The 26,135-nt window shown below is 44.4% G+C and overlaps 1 protein-coding gene across 4 annotated transcripts; it reads left to right on the top strand.

The window, feature by feature from the left end:
• The first annotated feature begins 350 nt into the window (after positions 1–350).
• Positions 351–25,648, top strand: LOC134984258 (zinc finger protein 271-like). 4 transcript variants are annotated; one of them, XM_063949881.1, is made up of 6 exons: positions 351–455; positions 1,471–1,633; positions 2,654–2,732; positions 2,882–2,983; positions 10,126–10,902; positions 21,610–25,648. In XM_063949881.1, the coding sequence occupies exons 2-6, from the start codon at positions 1,571–1,573 to the stop codon at positions 23,664–23,666; spliced, it is 3,078 nt and encodes a 1,025-aa protein (XP_063805951.1). In that variant the 5' UTR covers positions 351–455; positions 1,471–1,570; the 3' UTR covers positions 23,667–25,648. The 4 variants fall into 4 exon arrangements, with proteins under 4 accessions (XP_063805951.1, XP_063805949.1, XP_063805952.1 ...); XM_063949879.1 differs by having other exon boundaries at positions 21,607–25,648; XM_063949882.1 differs by having other exon boundaries at positions 1,471–1,644; positions 21,607–25,648.
• Positions 25,649–26,135: the final 487 nt, after the last annotated feature.

Genomic DNA, 26,135 nt, shown 5'->3' with positions numbered 1-26,135 from the left:
TGTACAGAGATAATGCAGCACCAGAGGCTGCTCCAGCTGCACTATAACAAGGCACCAGAGGCTGCTCCCCCTGTAGTACAGAACCTGACACCAGAGCTGCTCAGCCTATAGAATAATAATAATAATATCATTACCTGCTGCCAGACACAGCAATGGCTGCTCTCTGCTCCTGCTGCCTTGTGGGAATGATAGAAGGAAGGCGGAGCTCAGACCAGGGGAAAATGGCCGCCGCTCCTGACGTCACTACACGGCCAGGGATCCTATTGCTGCTGCCGGACTGGTCTACAAGAAAATGGCCGCCGGCCTCCTGCACTGAGGACATGTATTGTAATAATCATTACAGAACACGGCTGTGAGCGGGGTGTGGGAGTGGAGGGGCCAGTCACCAGGAAGCGGCCCGTGCCAATCATGCCCTACTTCCTGCTTTCCTCCTTACTTCCGGTCACACAGATCAGGTAATGGTTGGTTCTATGCCACCGGAGCTGCCTGTAGTGTCTTGTTATTATTATTATTATACAGGGGGAGCAGCCTGTGGTGTCCTCTTAATATTATTATACAGGGGGAGCACCCTGTGGTGTCCAGTTATTATTATTATTTTACAGGAGGAGTAGCCTGTGGTGTATTATTATTAATATTATTATTATACAGGAGGAGCATCCTGTGGTGTCCTGTTGTTATTATTTTTATTATTATTTTACAGAGCGAGCAGCCTGTGGTGTCCTATTATTATTATTATTATGCAGGAGGAGCAGCTTATGGTGTCCAGTTGTTGTTTTTGTTATTATTATTAATATTATTATTATAAGTATTATACAGTGGGAGCAGCCTGTGGTGTCCTCTTGTTATTAGTGTTATACAGAGGGAGCAGGTTTTTGTGTACCGTTATTATTATACAGGGACAGCATCTTGTGGTGTCCTGGTATTGTTATTATACATTGGGAGTGGTGGTGATGTCCTACAATAGAGGATGAATGGTCTGAGGTGTCCAGCTTTTAAAGACATCTGTTATTATTTTTATACTGGGGTGCAGCCTTTAGTGTCGTTATTATTATTATTATTATTATTATTATTATTATTACTATTCGTTTTATTATATGTAATTGTGGAGATTGAAAATTTTGCTAAAATTTTAGGATATATTAAAGCAGAGACCATAATATCCCTGGCATGTGTAACAGATGATAATTGGAGCAGTATGAAGAAAATGTATATCACACTCCTGGGAGTGTCACTGTGACGTCATTTATATCTATAGTAATAATACAGGGACATGACTGGGGAGGTGAGGGAAACTGGGAGTGTCACAGTGACATCACTTACATCTATAGTAATAATACAGGGACATGACTGGGGAGGTGGGGGGATCTGGGAGCATCACAGTGATATCACTTATATCTATAGTTATAATACAGGGAGGTGAGGGGATCTGGCAGTATTTACAGGGATATTGATGTCTCCCCTATTTCACAGGGTTAAACAGTGGTAAAGAAGACATCCGATCGCATTGTGTTAGAGGGACTGAGCAGAACCCAGAGCCCCATCACTGTGCCTCCACCTCACTCACTGATACATGAGACACAATAACCAAAAGATCCTGGAACTCACCAACAAGACGATTCAGCTGACTGGAGAGGTGACTTTTGGGTATGGGACATTATACAGTAACACCAGGGGATGTGTCTGGGTGTTGACTGGGGAGGTGACTGCTGGGAATAGGACATTATACAGTAACACCAGGGGACATGTCAGGGTGATGACTGGAGAGGTGACTGCTGGGAATGGGACATTATACAGTAACACCAGGGGATGTGTCTGGGTGATGACTGGAGAGGTGACTGCTGGGAATGGGACATTATACAGTAACACCGGGGGACGTGTCTGGGTGATGACTGGAGAGGTGACTGCTGGGAATGGGACATTATACAGTAACACCAGGGGACGTGTCTGGGTGATAACTGGAGAGATGACTGCTGGGAATGGGACATTATACAGTAACACCAGGGGACGTGTCTGGGTGATGACTGGAGAGGTGACTGCTGGGAATGGGACATTATACAGTAACACCAGTGGATGTGTCTGGGTGATGACTGGAGAGGTGACTGCTGGGAATGGGGTATTATACAGTAACACCAGGGGATGTGTCTGGGTGATGACTGGAGAGGTGACTGCTGGGAATGGGGCATTATACAGTAACACCATGGGATGTGTCTGGGTGATAACTGGAGAGATGACTGCTGGGAATGGGACATTATACAGTAACACCAGGGGACGTGTCTGGGTGATGACTGGAGAGGTGACTGCTGGGAATGGGACATTATACAGTAACACCAGTGGATGTGTCTGGGTGATGACTGGAGAGGTGACTGCTGGGAATGGGGTATTATACAGTAACACCAGGGGATGTCTGGGTGATGACTGGAGAGGTGACTGCTGGGAATGGGGCATTATACAGTAACACCAGGGGATGTGTCTGGGTGATGACTGTATCACTGTGTGTGTCAGGTTCATATAAGGTGTCAGGATGTCACTGTGACTGCTGGGAATGGGGCATTATACATTAACACCAGGGGATGTGACTGGGTGATGACTGTATCACTGTGTGTGTCAGGTTCCTATAAGGTGTCAGGATGTCACTGTCTATGTCTCCATGCAGGAGGGGGAGTATATAGAGGAACACAGGGGTCTGTACAAGGACGTGATGATGGAGAATCACCGGCCCCTCACATCACTGGGTAAGAGGAGACTGTCATGTATTGTACAGGGGAGAGCAGGTATGGGGGTCCCCTATATACACACATCATCTGATAATCACATATATATATATATATATATATATATATATATATATATACTGTACTCAGTCACTGTGTGTCTCCTACAGATGGGCCCAGTAACAGAGATACCCCAGAGAGATGTCCCCGTCCTCTGTATTCCCAGGATTGTACAGAGGAGAATCACAGGACCGCACAGGAGGATCAGGTAGGTGGGATTTAGGGTCTCGCCCATATACCAAAGTTACTGTCCCTCTGATCTGTAAAGACGCTGTGTGTGTATTTTGCACTGATGTTATACTTTCTCCTGCAGGGTCCACAGGTTATCCACAGTATAACTTTGGGACATGAGGTAGCGACAGCGGATTGGCACCAACGATCAAAGCTTTTGGCCTTCCAGAATGCAATGGGCCTATATCCTATTCTATCGCCTACATCAGGCAAATCAGTTTTTTGTTTGGTGCGGCAGGAGCCAGACCATGGTCAGAGGGCTTCTGTTTTTTTATTTTAGAGTCTTACTCTTTTTTGAGTGATTCGTACCTTAGAAAGAGTCGCTCCAACAATTCCTGCCGGGTCGCAAAAACACTTACCCATGAGTACAGTGCTGTTTTGGCGGGCGTCTGTGTAGTATGTACGAGCAAGTCCAGCAGACATTACCAGGCTGTGGCCGGAGCACAGGGAAAAGGTAAGGCATCGGTTCTGTTAAGCGGGGAAACGCGAGACACAGCCGCACTGTTTTGGGAGGAGACTATCAAACAGTCTCTGACGCGGCTGCCACCCTGGGTGCACCAGCGCTAGGCCTCAGGTATTATAGGCTCCAGGAGTAGTATGAGGCCGGGATCCCTGGGGTTGATGTCAGCATTGGGGAGTAAGATGCTCTCCCGGTTCATGACCAGTTTCCTCCGAGTTTCCCACCATGAATTGATTTCCTGCTTCCGTCTGAGACGCTGTGTATCTAAAGGACCCAGTCGCAGCTTAGGCGGCTGTGTGACTTGTGCGTCGGTGTTCATTTGGGCGTCTGTTCACTGTAGGTCACTAATAGCGTCTAGATCCACTCAGCGTTCACTAACGTATTGATCGATCCTGGAAGCGGGGGTGACGTCTCCCTGTATCCCACTCTCCTGAGCCAGGTGATACAGCACTGAGTCTCTGTCTACCTTTAAGTATGAATATTTGAATACTGTAAGTGCTTGATGCATATGAGTCTGTAAAGTATTACTGCTGTTTCTTTCGCTGTTCTAGAATACGTTTAAAGTCCTATATAAGGTAATGCAGTAATGTTTCTCATATATACCTGAAATGTGTCTGTAGTTGAATATGTGCTCATATTGCTTACTATACCAATGTATAACCTGTGACTGATTGCTTGTATGATTGCTGACTTTACTATAATTCTGTCAGTTTTTTGTGTATTTCAATCCTCAATGCTGGTGCAAAGCAGGGAGGGATCGGATTGTATGTCACTTTAATAAGTTTTAAAGTGATTTCAGTCACAAATTGTGTACAGATGTGTGATTTGTTTATCATGTCTAAAAGAGGCAAGTGTGAGGAGAATACACTCTCCACAGTTGCACCAACACTAATTTCATGTTTGTCTTGTAACCTCTCAGGATTTGGTTCAAAATGGATTATGTGCAAATTGTTTTAGCTCTCACCAAAGCTTCTTAAATAATCCGAGGCAGGCACAGGTTGAAATGGAGCCCCCATGTGCTACGTTTGCACAGTCATTATCCAGTATAGCTGAGTGGATAATGCCATCTCCCATACCAGGGTTAGGTTATACTATTAACCCTTACATGCAACATTCCACCTGGGGTTTATCATATCAGTACAGGTATCTGCAGCCATTTCACAAAAACAGGCTGAAAGGCTGATGGAAAGTAAATCAGATAGACATGAAACAACATCTTCACAGTCTACACATGTTTCAGATGGGGATACTTCGGAGGATGAGAACTCATCGCACTCTGGGTCTGCATACAGAGATGAGGATAAAGGTCTCAGCTCAGTGGACAAACCTGAGCTAATTAGTGCTATGAAGGCCTTTCTATCCTTAGAAGAAGCAGCAGAGCCTTTGTTAAAATTCAAGGCACCTGTGTTTAAACGTCCCAAAACAGGACTGAATTTCCTGGGTCAGAGCAGCTGACGGAAATTATGCAAGAGGCTTGGGTAACACCCAGTAAGAAGTTTAGAATTCCAAAGAAAAGGAATTCCCATTATCCTCTTCCAGGTGGGGACTGTTTATAAAGAGAGGTGGCTCTCAAAGTTGATACACGTTGTTCAACTGGTGTGAAAATCTACATTACCTCTGCCTTCAACATCATTAAATGATGTCATGGATAGGAAAATAGATGGGTTTTTTTAAAACCATTTTCTTCCTGTCTGAGGCAGTCATAAGACCAGCCATGGCTTCAGCCTGGATGGCAAAAGCAGTGGTGGCCTGGGCTGATGCATTGGAGGATGATCTTTCATTGGCATCTAGAGAGCAAAAATCCCATATTGCACATATTAAACAGACGGCTATGTTTATGGAAGAAGCAGCCTTGGACATGGGTACTATTGTCTCTCGAGCATCAGCCTCAGCAGTAGCAGCTCGCTGAGCAGTCTGGCTACGTACATGGGAAGCTGACTCAGAGTCCAAGGAGGTTCTAGAGTCTTTGCCTTTTACTAGAGATATTCTTTTTGGTAAAGAATTAAACATTATTTTGTAGTCAGAGGCAGACTCCAAGAAAGTGAAGTTTCCTTCCACACACAAATCCAAACCTAGGTTTCCAGCTTTTCTGCCCTTTTGGACTCAAGGAAAAGGAAAGGGTTATGCTAAACAGTCCCAATCTGACAAGTCTGGGAAGACTAAAAAGCATTGGGCTACCAGAGTCAGAAGATAAGCCATCAGCCTGATGGTGTGGTCCTCCACCTGGAGGACCCCAGGGTGGGAGGCAGACTTCTTCATTTTGCACATGTCTGGCAGCAGTCCACCATAGATGCCTGGGTGCAAGAAGCGGTATCTCACGGTTATGCGTTTGCTTTCAAGAAACACCCTCCTCAAAGGTTTTTTTTGTACCAGCCCATCTTCATTGGAAACGAAGACCAGGGCTATTTCAGGAGTTGCTTCAGTCAGGAGTGATAATTCCAGTTCCCCTGCACAATGAGGACAAGGGGGTAAATTTACTAAGATGGGAGTTCTATTTAAGATGGGATGTTGCCCATAGCAATCAATCAGATTCTACTTCTCATTTATCTAGCACCTTCTAGAAGATAATACCTGTAATCTGATTGGTTGCTATGGGCAACATCCCATCTTAAATAGAACTCCCATCTTAGTAAATTTGCCCCAAGGTTTTTATTTCAACCTGTTTCTAGTTCAGAAACAGAAAATTGAGATCGACCATACTCATTCTCAAGATGCTGAACAAGTACATTTGAGTGCTTCGGTTTCATATGGAAACTTTACGTTCCATTATTTTGGCCATGGAGCTGGAGGATTTGATGGTATCTCTAGATATCCAGGATGATTACCTGCATGTTCCTATAGCACTGTCCTATCAGTGCTATCTCAGGTTTGCTATCCTCCAGCAATATTTTCAGTTTCAGGCCCTACCATTTGGACTGGACACAGCTCCTAGAGTATTCAGCAAAATTATGGTGGTAATGGCGGCTTATCTCCGTCGGCAAGGGATAAGGAGTTTTCCATACCTCTACAACCTATTAATCCTGGCACAATCTGAGGAATTGCTTCAGTGTCATCTGCAACAGACAATAGCTTGTTTACAGAGACACGGTTGGCTCATAAATTGGGCAAAGTCGTCCCTGGTTCCGTCACAGCGGATTACTCACTTGGGCGCTTGATCTGACACTGATGAAGCCGCTGAAAACGGACCCTGAGGCGTAAAAACGCGTTTGAGAGGGATAAAGACAAAGTACCGTGAGTTAAAGAGTAAGCCTCTCACCCCTTGCAATACCAGGTGGAGAGCTCACAACTTACATTTACCGGCCGATGAGCTGTCATCACTCATACCCCAGTGCACAGGGTTAAGAGTGCTATGAAGCTTTGGTGACCCTTTGATTCATATGCTGCTAGCTTGTGCAGCCAGAAAGGATAACATCTATTTTGAGTGCGTTGGCTATATGTGCTCTAATCCTGGATCAATGCAAAAAAAGGGCTAAGCTAATCTACTAACTCTGCTTCTGTCACTGGAAATTGGCTGTCTATCTTTACAAATCTTATAGCACATTATTTTAAAAGTGTGCTCCTTCCATCTGGGCTGGGAGAATTGTGCCAGATATGGATGATTGAAAGGCTGCTCGGATAAGGAAATATATGTTCGCTCATTGGGGTATAGTAAATCATTGTGCTAATTACCGGGACTGTTAGCATAGCACTTACCATTATAAAGTCCAGAGCTATTTATAATCTTGTCATCAATTTGCTAGGGCAATTTTTAAGAAGAATTATATTTTATGATTATATTTTTATTTGATTAATCATTAATGTGATACTGGCCGGTATCTTTTTGTTTGTATTTATTATATTTATTTCTTTTTTGTCATCTTTGTGTATGTACATTATAAAAAGATAAATTTAAATCTCATAACCAAAGTGGGTAGCGCTGTCTCATTCTTTGTCTGTATATTCTTTCTTGGAGGGTTTTTCGGATCATCCCTCAGAGTTCAGCTGCTTTCACTGGGTTTAGTGATTAGCGCCAGGTGCAAATACATTTTTTTGACTTGGGGGCTGTGTTGGATTCGGGTCTTCAGAGAATAATTTTACCTCTGAATAAAATGTACAAAATTCAGTAAAGGATTCAGGAGCTACTACACAGTCAAAGGGTATCCACTCACGCAGCAGTGTGTGTGATGAGTTTGATGGTGTTGACATTCGACATGGTGAAATATGCTCAGTTCCATTCGATGCCTCTACAATGTCTGATCCTTTCCAAATGGAATGGTTTTCATCAGACAATAAAAACTCTGACTATAGTCCTTCCTCTGGAATTAAGGAGATCATTAGCCTGGTGGCTGCAGACAACCCATCTGGACAAAGGGAGACCCTTTTGAATATCATATTGGGAAATTCTGACAACAGATGCCTGTCTTCAGGGTTGGGGAGCAGTGTCAGGAAGAAGTTGCTTCCAAGGGCAGTGGACCAAGAAAGACAGTTGCCTGACAATAAATATATTGGAACTTCGGGCCATTTATATAGCACTCATTCAGGCAAAGGACATTCTTCAAGGGAAACCAGTTGAAATTCGCTCGGACAATGCAACAATAGTAGCGTACCTCAATCATCAAGGAGGAAGTCGTAGCCAAAAAGCAGTGAAGGATGTAAGCCACACGTTAAGGTGGCCAGAACTTCATCATCCAGCCTTGTCTGCAGTGTTTTTTCCGGGAGTCCTAAATTGGGAAGCAGATTTTCTCAGTCGACACGCCATTCATGCAAATGAATGGGCCTTACACCCCGAGGTGTTCCAGATTCTGGTAGACAAGTGGATGTTACCGGAGATAGATCTCATGGCATCCCGTCAGAAGAATAAAGTTCATGCGTACTGGTCAAGAACAAAGGATCCCAGGACGACCTTTGTGGATGTCAGTGAGATGGGAATTTTGTCTGGCCTATGTGTTTTCACCAATCGCCCTGTTACCTAGGGTGATGCGAGATGAAAAACAGGGAAAGGGCACCGTGATACTAATAGCTCCGGCTTGGCACAGAAGACATTGGTACACAGATCTGCAAAGGATGTCGATGGATGCTCCATTTCTACTCCCTCAACATCCAGATCTGCTGTCTCAGGGTCTTTTTTTTCACAAACATGTGGATCGGCTGTCTTTGACGGCGTGGCTCTTGAGACTTCCATTATGAAAGCAAGAGGATTCTCACAACAGGTAATTCAAACAATGCTTAGAGCAAGGAAACCTTCCTCAGCTCGCATTTATCACCGAATATGGCAAGCCTATATTCAGTGGTGCAGTGACCGGAAATTTGACCCTTGGTCTTTCAGAGTCCTAACATTCCTTCAGGCAGGAATGGACAAAGGACCACATGTGGCTTCCTTGAAAGTTCAGGAGTCAGCATTGTCTGTATGGTTCCAAAAGAAAATTGCTAACCTGCAGGATGTTTGCACTTTCTTCCAGGAAACGCTTCACATCCAACCTCCCTGCAGTGCCTTGAGATATAAGTTTAGTCCTAAAGGCACTTCAAGTTGCTTCATTTGAAACACTAAAGCAGGTGGATCTTAAATGGTTGACAGCTAAAGCTCTCTTTCTACTGGTTGTTGCTTCAGCTAGAAGAGTGTCCGATACGGGCATTATTATGTCGTCCTCCATTTCTGATTTTTCATCCAGATAAGCGGTTCTTAGAACCAAATCTTGTTATCTTGCTATAGTGGTGTCTAAATTCCATCTTAACAAAGAAATTATTTTCCCAGCCTTCCAAGGGACGGACTTTTCTGCGGAAGATGCATCATTGGACATAGTTCGTGCCTTAAGGATCTACGTGGATCATATCAGTGCCATCAGAAAGACAGACACTCTCTTTGTTCTCTACAGATTTTACAAGAGAGGATGGCCTGCTGACAAGCAGACACTGGCGAGGTTGCTTCGGATGACTATTTCAGAAGCATATTCTCAAGCTGAACTCCCTATTCTGGCTAATATCTCTGCTCACTCTACTCGTAAGGTAGGTCCGTCATGGGCAACACAACGTGGTGCTTCACCTAAACAGATATGTAAGGCAGCCACATGGTCTTCCATTAACACATTCATTAGACATTATGCCTTTAATACCGCAGAACGCTGAATTCAGGCAAAAGATTCTCTTGTCCAATCAGGAGCGTCCCACCCACTAAATTTGCTTTGGGACATCCCAATGTTATCCTGTGGATAACCCGTGGACCCTGCAGGAGAAATTATAGTTATGGTAGACTTACCGTTGATAACTCTTTCTCCTTAGTCCACAGTATCCACAGGGATCCCACCCTGACGCACCTGATTTGAGGATCCTTTCACCTACTAACATCTTCCATCTTGTACGGAAGGGTGTGCATGTGTGTTCTTCTCGCCTGATTAGGGCTCTTTATGATGCTTCTGCCTTGAGCTTTGGAAAACAACTGAATTACTTGAGCCATGGGGGGGGGATTTAGGGGACTGGCCTGTTGCATTCTGGGAGGCCGAAAGCTTTTGATCGTTGGTGCCAATCCGCTGACGCTACCTCATATCCAAATGTATATCCTGTGGATACTGTGGACTTAGGAGAAATAGAGTTATCAACGGTAAGTCTACCATAACTATTTTTCACCTCAGTTTAAACTGACTGTATGCAAATATCATTATAGTGGTTTTTTTTTTGTGTTTTAGGTAGAACGTCTGTCTGATATTAAAACAGAAGACATAGAAGGAGAAGAAGAGACGTATGTGACTGATATAAAGGCAGAAGATATAGAGGGAGAAGAAGAGACTTATGTGACTGATATAAAGGCAGAAGATATAGAGGGAGAAGAAGAGACGTATGTGACTGATATAAAGGTAGAAGATATAGAGGAAGAAGAAGGGACGTATGTGACTGATATAAAGGCAGAAGATATAGAGGAAGAAGAAGAGACGTATGTGACTGATATAAAGGCAGAAGATATAGAGGGAGAAGAAGAGACGTATGTGACTGATATAGAGACAGAAGATACAGAGGGAGAAGAAGAGACGTATGTGACTGATATAAAGGCAGAAGATATAGAGGAAGAAGAAGAGACGTATGTGACTGATATAAAGGCAGAAGATATAGAGGAAGAAGAAGAGACGTATGTGACTGATATAAAGGCAGAAGATATAGAGGGAGAAGAAGAGACGTATGTGACTGATATAGAGACAGAAGATACAGAGGGAGAAGAAGAGACGTATGTGACTGATATAAAGGCAGAAGATATAGGGGGAGAAGAGACGTATGTGACTGATATAAAGGCAGAAGATCTAGAGGGAGAAGAAGAGACGTATGTGACTGATATAAAGGCTGAAGATCTAGAGGGAGAAGAAGAGACGTATGTGACTGATATAAAGGCTGAAGATCTAGAGGGAGAAGAAGAGACGTATCTGAAGGGTGATCAGCAGTGTAAGGAGGAGGAAATCCCTACAGATATCAGCACAGGTGAGTAATCAACACTTATTACAGAAAAGAATCACATATTCTCCTTTATCAGTCACTACAGCAATCTCTTATCCTACACTCTCCTCTGTCAGTACAAACTAATGAGGGAAATGTATCTGCCCTATTATACTCCTGCTCTCCCCTCACATCATGTCACTGTGTGTTACCAGCCCAGAGATCTGACCAGTCTCCTCCCCACACTCTCTGGTGTATCTCATACATCAGGAGCCATCAGCCCCTATTATACTCCTGCTCTCCCCTCACATCATGTCAATGTGTGTCACCAGCCCAGAGATCTGACCAGTCTCCTCCTCACACTCTCTGGTGTATCTCATACATCAGGAGCCATCAGCCCCTATTATACTCCTGCTCTCCCCTCACATCATGTCACTGTGTGTCACCAGCCCAGAGATCTGACCAGTCTCCTCCTCACACTCTCTGGTGTATCTCATACATCAGGAGCCATCAGCCCCTATTATACTGCTGCTCTTCCCTCACATCATGTCACTGTGTTACCAGCCCAGAGATCTGACCAGTCTCCTCTCCACACTCTCTGGTGTATCTCATACATCAGAGCCATCAGTCCCTATTATAGTCCTGCTCTCCTCCTCGCATCATGTCACTGTGTGTTACCAGCCCAGAGATCTGACCAGTCTCCTCCCCACACTCTCTGGTGTATCTCATACATCAGGAGCCATCAGCCCCTATTATACTCCTGCTCTCCCCTCACATCATGTCACTGTGTGTTACCAGCCCAGAGATCTGACCAGTCTTCTCCCCACTCTCTCTGGTGTATCTCATATATCAGGAGCCATCAGACCCTATTATACTCCTGCTCTCCCCCTCACATCATGTCACTGTGTGTTACCAGCCCAGAGATCTGACCAGTCTCCTCCCCACACTCTCTGGTGTATCTCATACATCAGGAGCCATCAGACCCTATTATAGTCCTGCTCTCCTCCTCACATCATGTCACTGTGTGTTACCAGCCCAGAGATCTGACCAGTCTCCTCCCCACACTCTCTGGTGTATCTCATACATCAGCAGCCATGAGCCCCTATTATACTCCTGCTCTCCCCCTCACATCATGTCACTGTGTGTTACCAGCCCAGAGATCTGACCAGTCTCCTCCCCGCACTCTCTGGTGTATCTCATACATCAGGAGACATCAGCCCCTATTATACTCCTGCTCTCCTCCTCACATCATGTCACTGTGTGCTACCAGCCCAGAGATCTGACCAGTCTCCTCCCCACACTCTCTGGTGTATCTCATACATCAGGAGCCATCAGCCCATACTATACTCCTGCTCTCCTCACATCATGTCACTGTGTGTCACCAGCAGGCATACTATTTGCTAGCAGTACCTCTGCCTATGGTATTACATACAAGGTATTTCCTGAGAGTATCACTATTAGCTCACGCCGGTCTATATATATAAACCACTCCTTTTCTCCAGGGTCCACAGTAGTATCCACTGGATATACATTGGGATATGAGGTAACGTCAGCATATTGGCACCAATGATCAAAAGCTTTCTCTTACGTCCTAGAGGATGCTGGGGACTCCGTAAGGACCATGGGGTATTTACGGGCTCCGCAGGTGACATGGGCACCATAAAGAACTTTTAGTATGGGTGTGCACTGGCTCCTCCCTCTATGCCCCTCCTCCAGACCTCAGTTAGATCCTGTGCACAGAGGAGAATGGGTGCACTACAGGGAGCTCTACTGAGTTTCTCTGATAAAATAATTTTATTAGGTTTTTTTATTTTCAGGGAGCACTGCTGGCAACAGGCTCCCTGCATCGTGGGACTGAGGGGAGAGAAGCAGACCTACTTAACTGACAGGCTCTGCTTCTTAGGCTACTGGACACCATTAGCTCCAGAGGGATCGGAACGCAGGTATCCCCCCGCAGTTCGTACCAGAGCCGCACCGTCCTCCTCCTCGCAGAGCCGGAAGAGTATAAGAAAAAAGACTTCAAAGGCGGCAGAAGACTTCAGACCTTCCCATTGCTCCCACACATTAAACACTGACAGGCACTGATGGGTGCAGGGCATAGAGGGGGCGCCGTGAACAGCAATATAAACCTCTGCCATTTTTTTATATATGGGCTGCGGAGGCAGTAGATATATACATTCCCCGCCATTATTTGTACATTTGAGTGGGACCGGAGCCTGCCGCTGAGGGTGCGGAGCTTGGACTCACAGCACTAACCAGCGCCATTTTCAAGAAAGAGACTCCAAGAAAGTGAAGTTTCCTTCAACCCACAAATCCAAACCTAGGTTTCCAGCTTTTCGGCCCTTTCGGACCCAGGGAAAAGCAAAAGGGAAGGGTTATGGCAAACAGTCCCAATCTGACAAGTCTGGTAAGACTAAAAAGCAATTAGCAGAGGGCCTGCTTCCAAGCCAGAAGATAAGCCATCAGCTTGATGGTGTGGTCCTCCACCTGGGGGACTCCAGGGTGGGAGGCAGACTTCATCATTTTGCACAGATCTGGCAGCAGTCCACCACAGATGCCTGGGAGCAAGAAGCGGTTTCTCATGGTTATGCGTTTGCCTGCAAGAAACACCCTCCACAAAGGTTCTTTTGTACCAGCCCATCTTCCGTAGAAACGAAGGCCAGGGCCTTACAACAGGCAGGTCAGAAGTTGCTTCAATCTGGGATGATAATTCCAATTCCCTGTGCTCGCGCAACAAGGACAAGGTTTCTATTCCAACATGTTTCTAGTTCAGAAGCCAAATTGGTAATTCCGGCCCATACTCAATCTCAAGGTGCTGAACAAGTACATTTGGGTGCCTCTGTTTCATATGGAGACTTTACCTTCCATTATTTTGGCCATGGAGCCGGAGGATTTTATGGTATCCCTTGATATCCAGGATGATTACCTGCATGTTCCTATAGCACTGTCCAATCAGTGCTATCTCAGGTTTGCTATCCTCCAGCAATACTTTCAGTTTCAGGCCCTACTATTTGGACTGGCTACAGCTCCCAGAGTGTTCACCACAATTATGATGGTAATGGCGGCTTATCTCCGTCGACAAGGGATAAGGAGTTTTCCATACCTCTACGACCTATTAATCCTGGTTAAGTCTCAGGAATTGCTTCAGTGTCACAGTTGACTCATAAATTGGGCAAAGTTGTCCCTGGTTCCATCACAACGTATGACGCACTTGGGGGCTGTATTGAATTCTGGTCTTCAGAGAGTGTTTTTACCTCTGAACAAAATGACCACAATAGAGTCAAGGATTCAGGAGCTGCTACAGAGTCAAAGGGTATCCATTTACGCAGCTATGCGTGTGATGGGATCAATGGTGTCGACATTCGACATGGTGGAGTATGCTAAATTCCAAGTGTAATGGGTTATATCAGACAATAAAAACTCAGACTATGGTCCTTCCTCTGTAAGTACGGAGGTCATTAGCCTGGTGGCTACAGACATCCCATCTGGACAAAGGAAGACCCTTTAGGATCTCAGATTGGGAGGTTCTGACAACGGATGCCAGTCTTCAGGGCTGGGGAGCAGTGTCGGAAAAATGTTGCTTCCAGGGGCAGTGGACCAAGGAAGAAAGTTGCCTGCTAATAAATATATTGGAACTTCGGGCCATATATATATGGCACTCATTCAGGCAAAGGACATTCTTCGGGGGAAACCAGTTCAAATTCGCTCGGATAATGCAATGGCAGTAGCGTACCTCAATCATCAGAAACTCGCAGCCAAAAGGCAATGAAGGAGGTGAGCCACACGTTACGGTGGCACTAGGAAGCGGATTTTCTCAGTCGACATGCCATTCATGCAAACGAATGGGCTTTACACCCCAAGGTCTTCTAGACTCTGGTAGACAAGTTGGGGTTGCCGGAGATAGATCTCATGGCGTCCCGTCATAACAACAAAGTTCCCGAATACGGGTCAAGGACAAAGGATCCCAAAGCGACCTTCGTGGATTCCCTGTCATTAAGATGGGACTTTCGTCTGGACTATGTTTTCACTGATCGCCCTGTTGCCCAGGGTGATGCAAAAGGTAAAACAGGGAAAGGGCGCCATGATGCTAATAGCTCTGGATTACCCAGAAGACATTGGTACACAGATCTACAGAGGCTGTCAGTGGATACTCCGTTTCTACTCCCTCAACGTGTAGATCTGCTGTCTCAGGGTCCTTGTTATTACAAGCACCTGGATTGGCTGTCTTTGACGGCGTGTCTCTTCAGACTTCCATCCTGAAAGCAAAAGGATTTTCACAACAGGTAATTCAAACAATGCTTAGAGCACAGAAACCTTCCTCAGCTTGCATTTATCACCGAATATGGCAAGCTTATATTCAATGGTGCAGTGACCGGAAATTTGACCCTAGGTCTTTCAGAGTTCCCAGAGTCCTAGCATTCCTTTAGGCAGGAATGGATAAAGGTCTACAGGTGGCTTCCTTGAGAGTTCAGGAGTCAGCATTGACTGTATGGCTTCAAAAGAAAAATGCTAACCTGCAGGATGTTTGCACTTTTTTCCAAGGAATGCTTCACATCCAACCTCCTTTTGTTCCTCCTACAGCGCCTTGGGATCTAGGTATAGTCCTAAAGGTGCTTCAAATTGCTCCATTTGAACCACTGACGTAAGTGGATCTTAAATGGTTGACAGCTAAGATTCTCTTTCTACTCTGCTATTGCCTCAGCTAAAACAGTTTTAGATTTCGGGGCATTGTTATGTCGCCCTCTTTTTGATATTTCACCCAGATAGAGCTGTTCTCAGAACCAAATCTGGTTATCTTCCTAAGGTGGTGTCTAAATTCCACCTTAACGAAGAAATTGTAGTCCCGGCCTTCCAAGGGCCAGATCTTTCTGCGGGAGATGCATCTTTGGACGTAGTCCGGGCTTTAAGGATCTACGTGGATCGTACCAGTGCCATCAGAAAGACAGACACTCTTCATTTTCTACGGATTTCACGAGAGGATTGGCTGCTGACAAGCAAACACTGGCGAGGTGGCTTCGGATGATGATTCAGAAGCATATTCTCAAGCTGATATCCCTAATCCAGCTAGTGTCTCTGCTCACTCTACTCGTAAGGTAGGTCTGTCATGGGCAGCACAACGTGGTGCTTCAGCAGAACAGATATGTAAGGCAGCCACATGGTCTTCCATTAACACATTCATTAGATATTATGCCTTTGATACCTTTGCCTCTCAGGATGCTGCATTTGGGCAAAGGATTCTCCTTTCCAATCTGGAGCGCCCCCTCCACGAAATTGATTTGGGACATCCCAATGTATATTCTGTGGATATTACTGTGGACCCTACAGGAGAATTATGTAGTTATGGTAGACTTACTGTCGATAACTCTATTTCTCCTTGGTCCACTGTATCCACAGGGATCCCACCCTGACACACCTGATTTGAGGATCCTTACACTTACTAACCTCTTCCTTCTTGTACGGAAGTGTGTGCATGTGTCTTCTTCTCGCCTGATTAGGGCTCTCTATGATGCTCCTGCCTTGAGCTTTGGAAAACAACTGAATTTCCTGAGCCAGGAGGCGGGGATATAGAGGACTGGCCCGTTGCATTCTGGGAGGCCAAAAGCTTTTGATCATTGGTTCCAATCCGCTGACCTCATATCCCAATGTATATCATGTGGATACTGTGGAATTAGGAGAAATAGCGTTATCGACAGTAGGTCTACCATAACTACATATATTTCTGGCATGGTGCGGCTGCTTGCTGGGGCACAGGCTCAGGGTTCCTCATGCCACGTGACACAATGCTTAGGAAATATCTGGCGCAGCTCCTGTCATGTATCCACATGCTCCTGTAACAGCCGGCCTCAGGGAATTGGCTAGTGAACGGCTCCTATTACTGAGTTGGCAGCAACTGTACAATATAATAACACAATACAATACAATATTGCCTAGCATATAACTAATAACATAATGGCAATTAGTGGAGTCCATGGTTAGGACCAGGGCTAGGAAAGTAACCGCATGTATTTCACCACTGTGCGACACGATGCGCCGGCTGTGTCGTCACACTATCACCCCATATTGAAATATATTTATGTAAGGGATCAATTGTAATGACATAGAAGAAGGTCTATTCTCTAATATGACTTGTGTACAGCAGAGTAATAAATGTAATCACGCACACCTGGATGTCTAATTCTCCGAGTATTATAGAGGTCAAATTCAGCTAATAAAGGGAGCATGAGGAAGATGAGGAACGGGCGGCATTATTGGTCTGTTCATCAGTAGTGGAGGATCTATCAAGATGAGGGTCTGGAGAAGAGTAACATCTCCCATAAGGAGAAGTGCAATTTCTTGTAGCTTTTGAAAAACAATATATAAGAAATCGGGGCTGCCTGGCATGAGGGGCATAGAGAGAAATGAGGGGGACATATTTATAATGAATTTTCACAACTAGAATCCAATATCTACCATTGCAATCCACCCACTTGCTTTCCAGGTGAATGGGGCAGGATCTATTAGAAAGGATGGCTACACCACAGGAGATAGAGCATGCTGGGTAGTTATTGGTAAACTGAGGGGGAGAGTGCAATGGAACATGTGATTCCTGAGTGGCTACCACCGCCGCCTTCTGGTCAGTGAAATATTTTATTGCAAGACGTCTCTTATGAGGAGAATTAAGACCTTTTACATTAAGAATTAAAAACGTCACCATGATAGAGATCAGATCATGGTATGAAACATCTAGGATCATCTGTGTAAAGTCCAATAGAGTCTGTAGGGCGTGTGCATACTTCAAACTATCATAACAGAAAAAATAAAATAGGGAACAAAAATGGGAGACAAACAGAAATAGCGTCCATAAAGGAGCTAGCGATTCCGTCACTAGGGTACCGTGACAGAAAGGTAGAAAAAGGTGGCGGTCGGACCTAAAAGGGAAACCCACCGACTACCTCAAGTAGCCATACAAGAGGGCAAAATCTGGTGGTCATAGTAACAACTGTACAAAGAAATATCATATCTCAATGTAACCAATGTATCCAAAGGAGGTAAAGGCCAAGAACATGGCCTGATATCCAATGCAGGTTCCACCAACACCGTTATAAGGGCAACAGGATGTTAGACGAATCAGTCATGCTTTGCCTGAACACCCAAACATTCTAGAAAGGTATTATGAAACGTAAGACTAGAAAGTATATTAGACCATATACTATATAGCAATTAAATAGCACAGGAAATAAAGAGAAACAGACACGTTTTAAACCCATAATAAGAATAAATAAATCTGACCCAAAAATAGATCCATGCCCAGTAACTTAGTCCCAGTTGGCACATGTTACAGTAGGAAACAAACTCTGAGTGTCTCTTGCAGTCTTACAACTTAGCATATTGCTTCAAGACGGAAGACAACTCCTCCGGGATTGGTTTAGGTAAAGTGTCATGAAGGACTGTCAACAGAAAAATCCCACATTTTCAGAATAGCAGGGCCATCCTCGGGTGAAGGTATCACTGTGAAGGTGCCATTTCGCATCACAATAATCTTAGTAGGAAAGCCCCATTTGTATTGCACATTTCCTTGGGTGGAATAGACGTCTTTTGGCCAGCGTCACAGAAGAAATATCTGGAAATATCTGCAGATTATCCAGACACTCGGCTGTGGATGAGGAAGACAAAGCAGACTAGAATGTGTTCTTTTATATGAAGAAAGTGGACCCTGAGCAGAGTGTCCCTCGGTGCTTGGATAGGGGTCTGTTTGGGCTTTGGGAGTCTTCAGTGGAAGCTTCTGAATAGAGGACCGTGGCATAATCATAAAGCTCAGAATTTGTAACAGAATCCGTCATGCCCATTATTCTGATATTATTTCTCCGAGACCTGTCTTCTAAATCAATGACTTTATCACGAATAGAGACCAGGTCTTCCTGAAGGGTGTCATGTGCTGAAATCAGATCTTTGTGAGACGCAACAATCTCTTTCATCTTAGTCTGTACGAGTGCCAATCTCACTGATACCGGACCTCAAAGCTTGAATATTAGAGTTAAGTTCTGAGGTTATTTCAGTCCTTAAATGTAGATAACACAGAATGTATAGAGCATAGAGTAACAGGACCATCTAGTGTGTCTTAAGATGTTTTCAGCCATTACAGCTGGGCTGTGCGTCTGACAGACAGAGAGGGGGGGTTGCAAATCCCACCCCTACATTTCCCTTCAGCACACAAAAAAATTACCTGTAACCATACCTGAACCTATCTGGTAATAGAAATTCAGAGAATAAGTTTACACATGTTTAAGCTGCTGCGTCACTTCACGGCTTCTTCGATGTCAGCAGTCCTAACACTACATAATGGCAGTGCCCACATAGTGCCATGTAATTTGTCACAGTAGGCCTCATGATAAAGGCTATTACTAAAACACACCCAGACAGAGAGCTAACTTGCCCAGGAGCCACCCCCAGGATCTCCCATGGGTACTACAAGGAACAGCATGCCTTCCAAATACTGCTCCCATTCAATGCCTCTCGCACACAAGCAGACAAACAATGGTAAATGCTCGATCATTCCTGGAGATAATTATGTATCAGGTACTGGAAAGGGGCAGGGGTCACAGACAAACAGACAGAGAGGGGGGGTTGCAAATCCCACCCCTACATTTCCCTTCAGCAAACTAAAAAATGACCTGTAACCATACCTGAACCTATCTGGTAATAGAAATTCAGAGAATAAGTTTACACATGTTTAAGCTGCTGCGCCACTTCACGGCTTCTCCGATGTCAGCAGTCCTAACACTACATAATGGCATTGCCCACATAGGGCCATGTAATTTGTCACAGTATGCCTCATGTGCGTCTGACAAGAAGAAGCAGATGATGTTGTAGCGGTCTTAGAAGGACCACCTGAATTTGAGGTACCAAAGGGATGGACAGGTGGGCCAATTTGGTACCATTTAACCTTTTTTGGAGGCATGTTAAGCCGGCTACAAAGAGACGGACCTCTCAGAGATAGGAAAATACAAACGATCTATAAATAAAAGGAGTACGCTGTTAGGAGGTTACATCAAGATGACACAGTTCAAAATGACATTCTTAGTCGGGATGACAGGGGTAGCCGAGCCAAAATTTCAAGTAAACATGATGTAATGCAACTCAAATAACACAGTAATGACCAAGAAATTCCACTAGAGGTCAGCGTGATCACAGACGTGAAGTACTCAGCACAGAGAGACACAAATGGAAAAATATATTCAGTGAATAAATCCACAAAATAATATACTGTGAGGTTGTAATCAGAGTGTAATGAGCTGTACTCAGACGATACTTGATACTGGGCTCTGCATGTAGACTGAGAGGAAGTAGATTATAGTGGTACCATATAAATAGAAGGTAGTTTCACCTCCAGGCAAATGCCTCAATTTAGTGTAGTGACCCCGGTCCAGCCATCACAACACTTTTTTAGCAGCTTATATCAATTTTACACCTTATTGAAGGCAGAAGTCAAAGCATGCGATGGCCGGGCACCAGGATCCAAAATGACAGTCATCTCACTTCCCAATATCACCGCCGGGCTCCACTGACTATGGGCAGCCCGTTCTGTCCCCAGCAGTAGCGGAATCTGCGCACCCGTGTGAGTGGGAGAGCAAGTGATCCCGACTGAGCGAAAAGCGCCTTCAAGTCAGGTGTCAGGAGCGTGCAGGAAAACTTGGGCACACTTAGCCCCAGAATACAGCCTGTGGCATCAGCGGCGTCACTAGGCTGTGGCAGTGAACGGTGCCCGGAGGGAGCGGCTTTAGGGCAGTAGGAGTGGTGGACCTAATAGATTGGGTCTTGGTACCAGCGGCGGCTAAGAGATATCAGGTAGGTTAGATAAGAAGCCACTTAGTGAGGAGATCTCCATAAAGCACGCCTGGATGGACCACACCCCTCTTTTTTATTATTTTATATACTAACAGGGGTGACAGGTGTGGTACATCCCTGCAAAGGCAGATCCAATCTCTTTCTCATCAGACTCTGCTGTCTTCCCTGCACTCTCACTCAGATGTTCACTGCTGCCAGTAGCACACGTATGAGAAGCAGAAGTATGGCTGCAGCTGTATAGATTCTGATATGTAATTCTCTGTATCATACTTACCGTACACACATCATCCTTATTACTATGGAGAGTATAGAGTTAAGACACTGATGATGGGGTGTAACAGTGTATTATAACCTATCAGATGATGATGATTACAGTGTATTATATGGTGTATTGCATGTAAAATACCTTGTTCCACACACCTACTCTGCTGTAGCAATATACCTTATATAAGGGTGAGTAACACATGTACAGGCTTACCAGCGTATGAGCACACACATAAAGGAATGCTACCTTACCAATGCTTCCAGGAGTAACGTTAGGAGACATTTCTCTGATCTATCAGCTCATATGACTGATGTTATTGTTCATCTAGAGTCTACGATATGTTCCCCATCTATTGTTTTACATTGGTGCTGACATAGGACTTGGCGAGTGACTACATCTCTATTGATGTTTCATGGTTAGTTATAAGAGAGAGGTATATCTAAGTCTTATTATAATATTATATTTGTTATTGTGAGTATTCTCAGGAGGGTGGACACAATGATTGAGACACAATATTATAAAGCCTTCATTAAAAGTTATGTTTTATTATACCCACACATTTACAATTAAGTGTCCCAGAGAGTCGTCTTATCCTATTGTTTACAAGATTAATATTGTTACAAAAAATGTCATATTTCCATAATGTATTTTATTTCCAGCAGATGGACACACAAGCAGGAATATCTCAGAAGGACATCTAATGTTATCCCCGGATTGTGACATAAAAGATAATGACAGTAGACCGGATTCTCCAGGAGATAACCCCATTACCCCAATGATACATCCAGCTCTATCAGCTGGTCCTTCTGATCCTGGGAAGTGTTCTCCTGATCACTCTGATATTGGTGCATCTGTTACAGCTCTGACAGTAGATACAGTGTTTCCCTGTTCTATAGATGCCAAATGTTTTACACAGAACACAAAGCCTATTAACCCACACACAGGTAAGGCAGGTGGAAGGCCACTGATATGTTCAGAGTGTGGGAAATGTTTTACATACAAATCACATCTTGTTATACATCAGAGAAGTCACACAGGTGAGAGGCCACTGACATGTTCTGAGTGTGGGAAATGTTTTGCACGGAAATCACATCTTGTTATGCATCAGAGAAGTCACACAGGTGAGAAGCCGTTTCCATGTTCTGAGTGTGGGAAATGTTTTGCACACAAACTATATCTTGTTAGACATCAGAGGAGACACACAGGTGTGAAGCCATTTTCTTGCTCTGAGTGTGGGAAATGTTTTACACAGAAATCACAACTTGTTACACATCAGCAAATTCACACAGGTGAGAATCTGTTTTCTTGCTCTGAGTGTACGAAATGTTTTACACGGAAATCAGATCTTATTACACATCAGCGAAGTCACACTGGTGAGCAGCCATTTCCATGTTCTGAGTGTGGGAAATGTTTTGCAGACAAATCAAATCTTACTAAACATGAAAGAAGTCACACAGGTGAGAAGACATTTTCATGCTCCGAGTGTGGGAAATGTTTTACACGGAAATCACATCTTGTTACACATCAGCAAAGTCACACAGGTGAGAAGCCATTTCCATGTTCTGAGTGTGGGAAATGTTTTGCACACAAACCAGATCTTGTTAGACATCAGAGAAATCACACAGGTGAGAAGCAATTTTCTTGCTCTGAGTGTGGGAAATGTTGTTTAAGTAAATCACATCTTGTTACACATCAGAGAAGTCACACAGGTGTGAAGCCATTTTCTTGCTGTGAGTGTGGGAAATGTTTTACACGGAAATCAAATCTGGTTAGACATAACAGAAGTCACACAGGTGAGAAGCCATTTTCTTGCTCTGAGTGTGGGAAATGTTTTACACAGAAATCACATCTTGTTATACATCAGAGGAGTCACACAGGTGAGAATCTGTTTTCTTGCTCTGAGTGTACGAAATGTTTTACACGGAAATCAGATCTTATTACACATCAGCGAAGTCACACAGGTGAGAAGCAATTTTCTTGCTCTGAGTGTGGGAAATGTTGTTTAAGTAAATCAGATCTTGTTAGACATCAGAGAAGTCACACAGGTGAGAAGCCATTTTCTTGCTCTGAGTGTGGGAAATGTTTTGCATGGAAATCAAATCTTGTTAAACATCAGAGAAGTCACACAGGTGAGAGGCCATTTCCATGTTCTGAGTGTGGGAAATGTTTTGCACGGAAATCAGTTCTTGTTATACATCAGAGAAGTCACACAGGTGAGAAGCCATTTCCATGTTTTGAGTGTGGGAAATGTTTTGCACGGAAATCAGTTCTTGTTATACATCAGAGAAGTCACACAAGTGAGAAGCCATTTCCATGTTCTGAGTGCGGGAAATGTTTTGCACACAAATCAGATCTGGTTAGACATAACAGAAGTCACACAGGTGTGAATACATTTTCTTGCTCTGAGTGCGGGAAATCTTTTGCACACAAATCAGATCTGGTTAGACATAACAGAAGTCACACAGGTGAGAAGCCATTTTCTTGCTCTGAGTGTGGGAAATGTTTTGCATGGAAAGCAGATCTTGTTAAACATCAGAGAAGTCACACAGGTGAGAAGCCATTTTCCTGTTCTGAGTGTGGGAAATGTTTTGCACGGAAATCAGATCTTATTACACATCAGAGAAGTCACACAGGTGAGAAGCCATTTCCATGTTTTGAGTGTGGGAAATGTTTTGCACACAAATCAGATCTGGTTAGACATAACAAGTCACACAGGTGAGAAGCCATTTTCTTGCTCTGAGTGCGGGAAATGTTTTACACAGAAATCACATCTTGTTACACATCAGCGAAGTCACACAGGCATTTCCATACTCTGAGAAATAAGCTTTTGTTGCACACAATAGACCACTCAGGTGAGAAACCATTTTGATCTTCTTGAGTATACTTATCATTGCCATGTAATGTTCCTCAAGATTCTGTCCTATCTCTTATGCTTTTTGCAATATACATGCAACAGGTCCTTCTGATAGAAGCTCACCAACAAAGGGCAGGGCTACAGCTCAGCTTTGCAAACCAAACAGACTTAAGCTTGGGGGTTCAGAGTAACAAAATGCTGATCATGTGCGGAATCTTGGGGGTAAATTTACTAAGATGTGAGTTCTATTTAAGATGGGATGTTGCCAATAGCAACCAATCAGATTTCAGGTATTATCTTCTATAAGGTGCTAGATAAATGAGAAGTAGAATCTGATTGGTTGCCATGGGCAACATCCCATCTTAAATAGAACTCCCATCTTAGTAAATTTCCCCCTTGGTGTCCTGGATGGTGGAGTGATACTTGGGGGGTATTCAACTGTTTGAAAAGTCAGGTGTTTGTTTTTTCCTATCTACTAGACCGGAAAAAACACCCCCAACCAACTTTTCAAACAGTTGACTTCCACGCTTAGACATCAAATATCAGCCACAATCAGATCCTCATCTGAGGAACATAGCCAGACTCCAGCACTTATTTCCCTCAGAAGATCTACCTACAGTCATACATGTATTTGTATCATCACACATAGACTACTGCAATGTCCTCTACCTGGGTCTCCCAGCAAATGAATTGCACCGCTTGTAGCTTGTACAGAATGCAGCAGCCAGGTTGTTACCTAACCAGCCCGTTCCTGCCACATAACACCCATTCTCTGCTCCCTTCACCGGCTGCCTGTAAGATGGTGACTCTATTACATAATCTTACTGACTCTCCCAGCCCTACATGACCAGGGTCCAAGGTACCAGAAGCAGCGCCCTGTTCGGTTCCATCTGCAGATGAAGGACTGTAACTAGCAGTATCAATTCCCCAAGCAGTGCTGAGATGTCGGGTAGGCGGCACCTTTGCATTAGTGGGGGCTGCTGGAGCAGTGTCTACATAGGTAATATTGTCTCCAAGCAGCACTGAGGTGTCAGGGGAGACAGGGCGGATGGCTGCAGTGCGGTACCAGGGGCTGCTGGAGGCAGTGTCTATGTGGGTAATCATGTCCCAAAAAAGAGCTAAGGTGTCAGGGAGACAGCGGGTGGCAGTAGTGGAAGGAGACAGGGTGGTGGCAGTAGAGGGGTAGACAGGGCAAGTGACCGTAGTGGGGGGATACAGGGCGGTGGCAGTAGTGTGAGAAGATGGGGTAGTGGGAGGAGACAGGGCAGGTGGTAGTAGTGGGGGAGACGGCGAGTGGTAGTAGTGGGGGGGAGACAGGGCGGGTGGCCGCAGTGCAGTTACATTGGCTGCTGGAGGCAGTAAAGAGGTGTATGGGTCCCGCACAGAATCAGTTGATAATTAGACTTAATGATTATGTTTCCTTATTTCTAATGAATCCCTTGTATGTGTTACTGTTATTTGCTGTGTCAGCCTTTATGTGTGTTCTGTGTAATAATCCTGAAAGTAGTGCTGCTACCGATCTCATATCATTTGTAGTAACTTGGAAAAGATGAGATATGAGGTGCACTCTGGAAGCTTATAGGGGGTAATCAGAGATGAACGCAGATGTGACATCATGCAGCCCCTGAAAAATGGTCCTAGCCCACCCGCGTTAACCCCTCAGGGATGTGACCGCAATGTGCGCATGTATATATTACCACCACCAGCAAACTGTTGCGAGACGCTATTGCGGCTGGTTCTGAATGACCCCCATAGGCTGTTGTGCAGAGTAAAGTATTTTTTAAGTTTAAAATATAGAGAAAAATCTGTGTATTAAAAATATGAAATAAAGTTGTTTAAAAACAAAAGATTTCCGTTGAGTCTTTTTATGTGTCTGTGTATTATCTTATTTCCAGATAATTATCGCTATGGTGACAGAAACAATTTCCTGTTACTGTGTCCCTTGTATTGTTACTTTTGTGTCCACATAATATCAGTGTTGCTGTGTATAAATACCCCGTCTGGTGTGCAAAGGTGGGTACACACGCTGCCATTGTGACTGTGCGATTTCCCTTGAACTGGCCGGAGCCCAGAACCACCAATAGTGACTATGTACTTGTGATTGTGGCTATGTCTGATTGTGTGCTCGTGTGAATAGTGGGGTGTATATAGATATCTTATTTTTTTTTAAATAAATGATGTCTGTTCAAAGGTTCAGTTTTATTTTATTTTTACTTGTGTAGGTGAATTAGGGTTGTATTGTCGAAGTCAAAAATATTACATACACACCACATGCAAACACCAAACCGAGTGGCCTCTGCGTGCGCGTAGTCACCATGTGTACGCATCCACGCA

Source organism: Pseudophryne corroboree, assembly GCF_028390025.1.
Source record: "Pseudophryne corroboree isolate aPseCor3 chromosome 3 unlocalized genomic scaffold, aPseCor3.hap2 SUPER_3_unloc_45, whole genome shotgun sequence".
Classification (NCBI taxonomy): Eukaryota; Metazoa; Chordata; class Amphibia; order Anura; family Myobatrachidae; genus Pseudophryne; species Pseudophryne corroboree.
The sequence above is the reverse complement of the archived record's forward strand: the minus strand, read 5'-3'. Positions and strand labels throughout refer to the sequence as shown.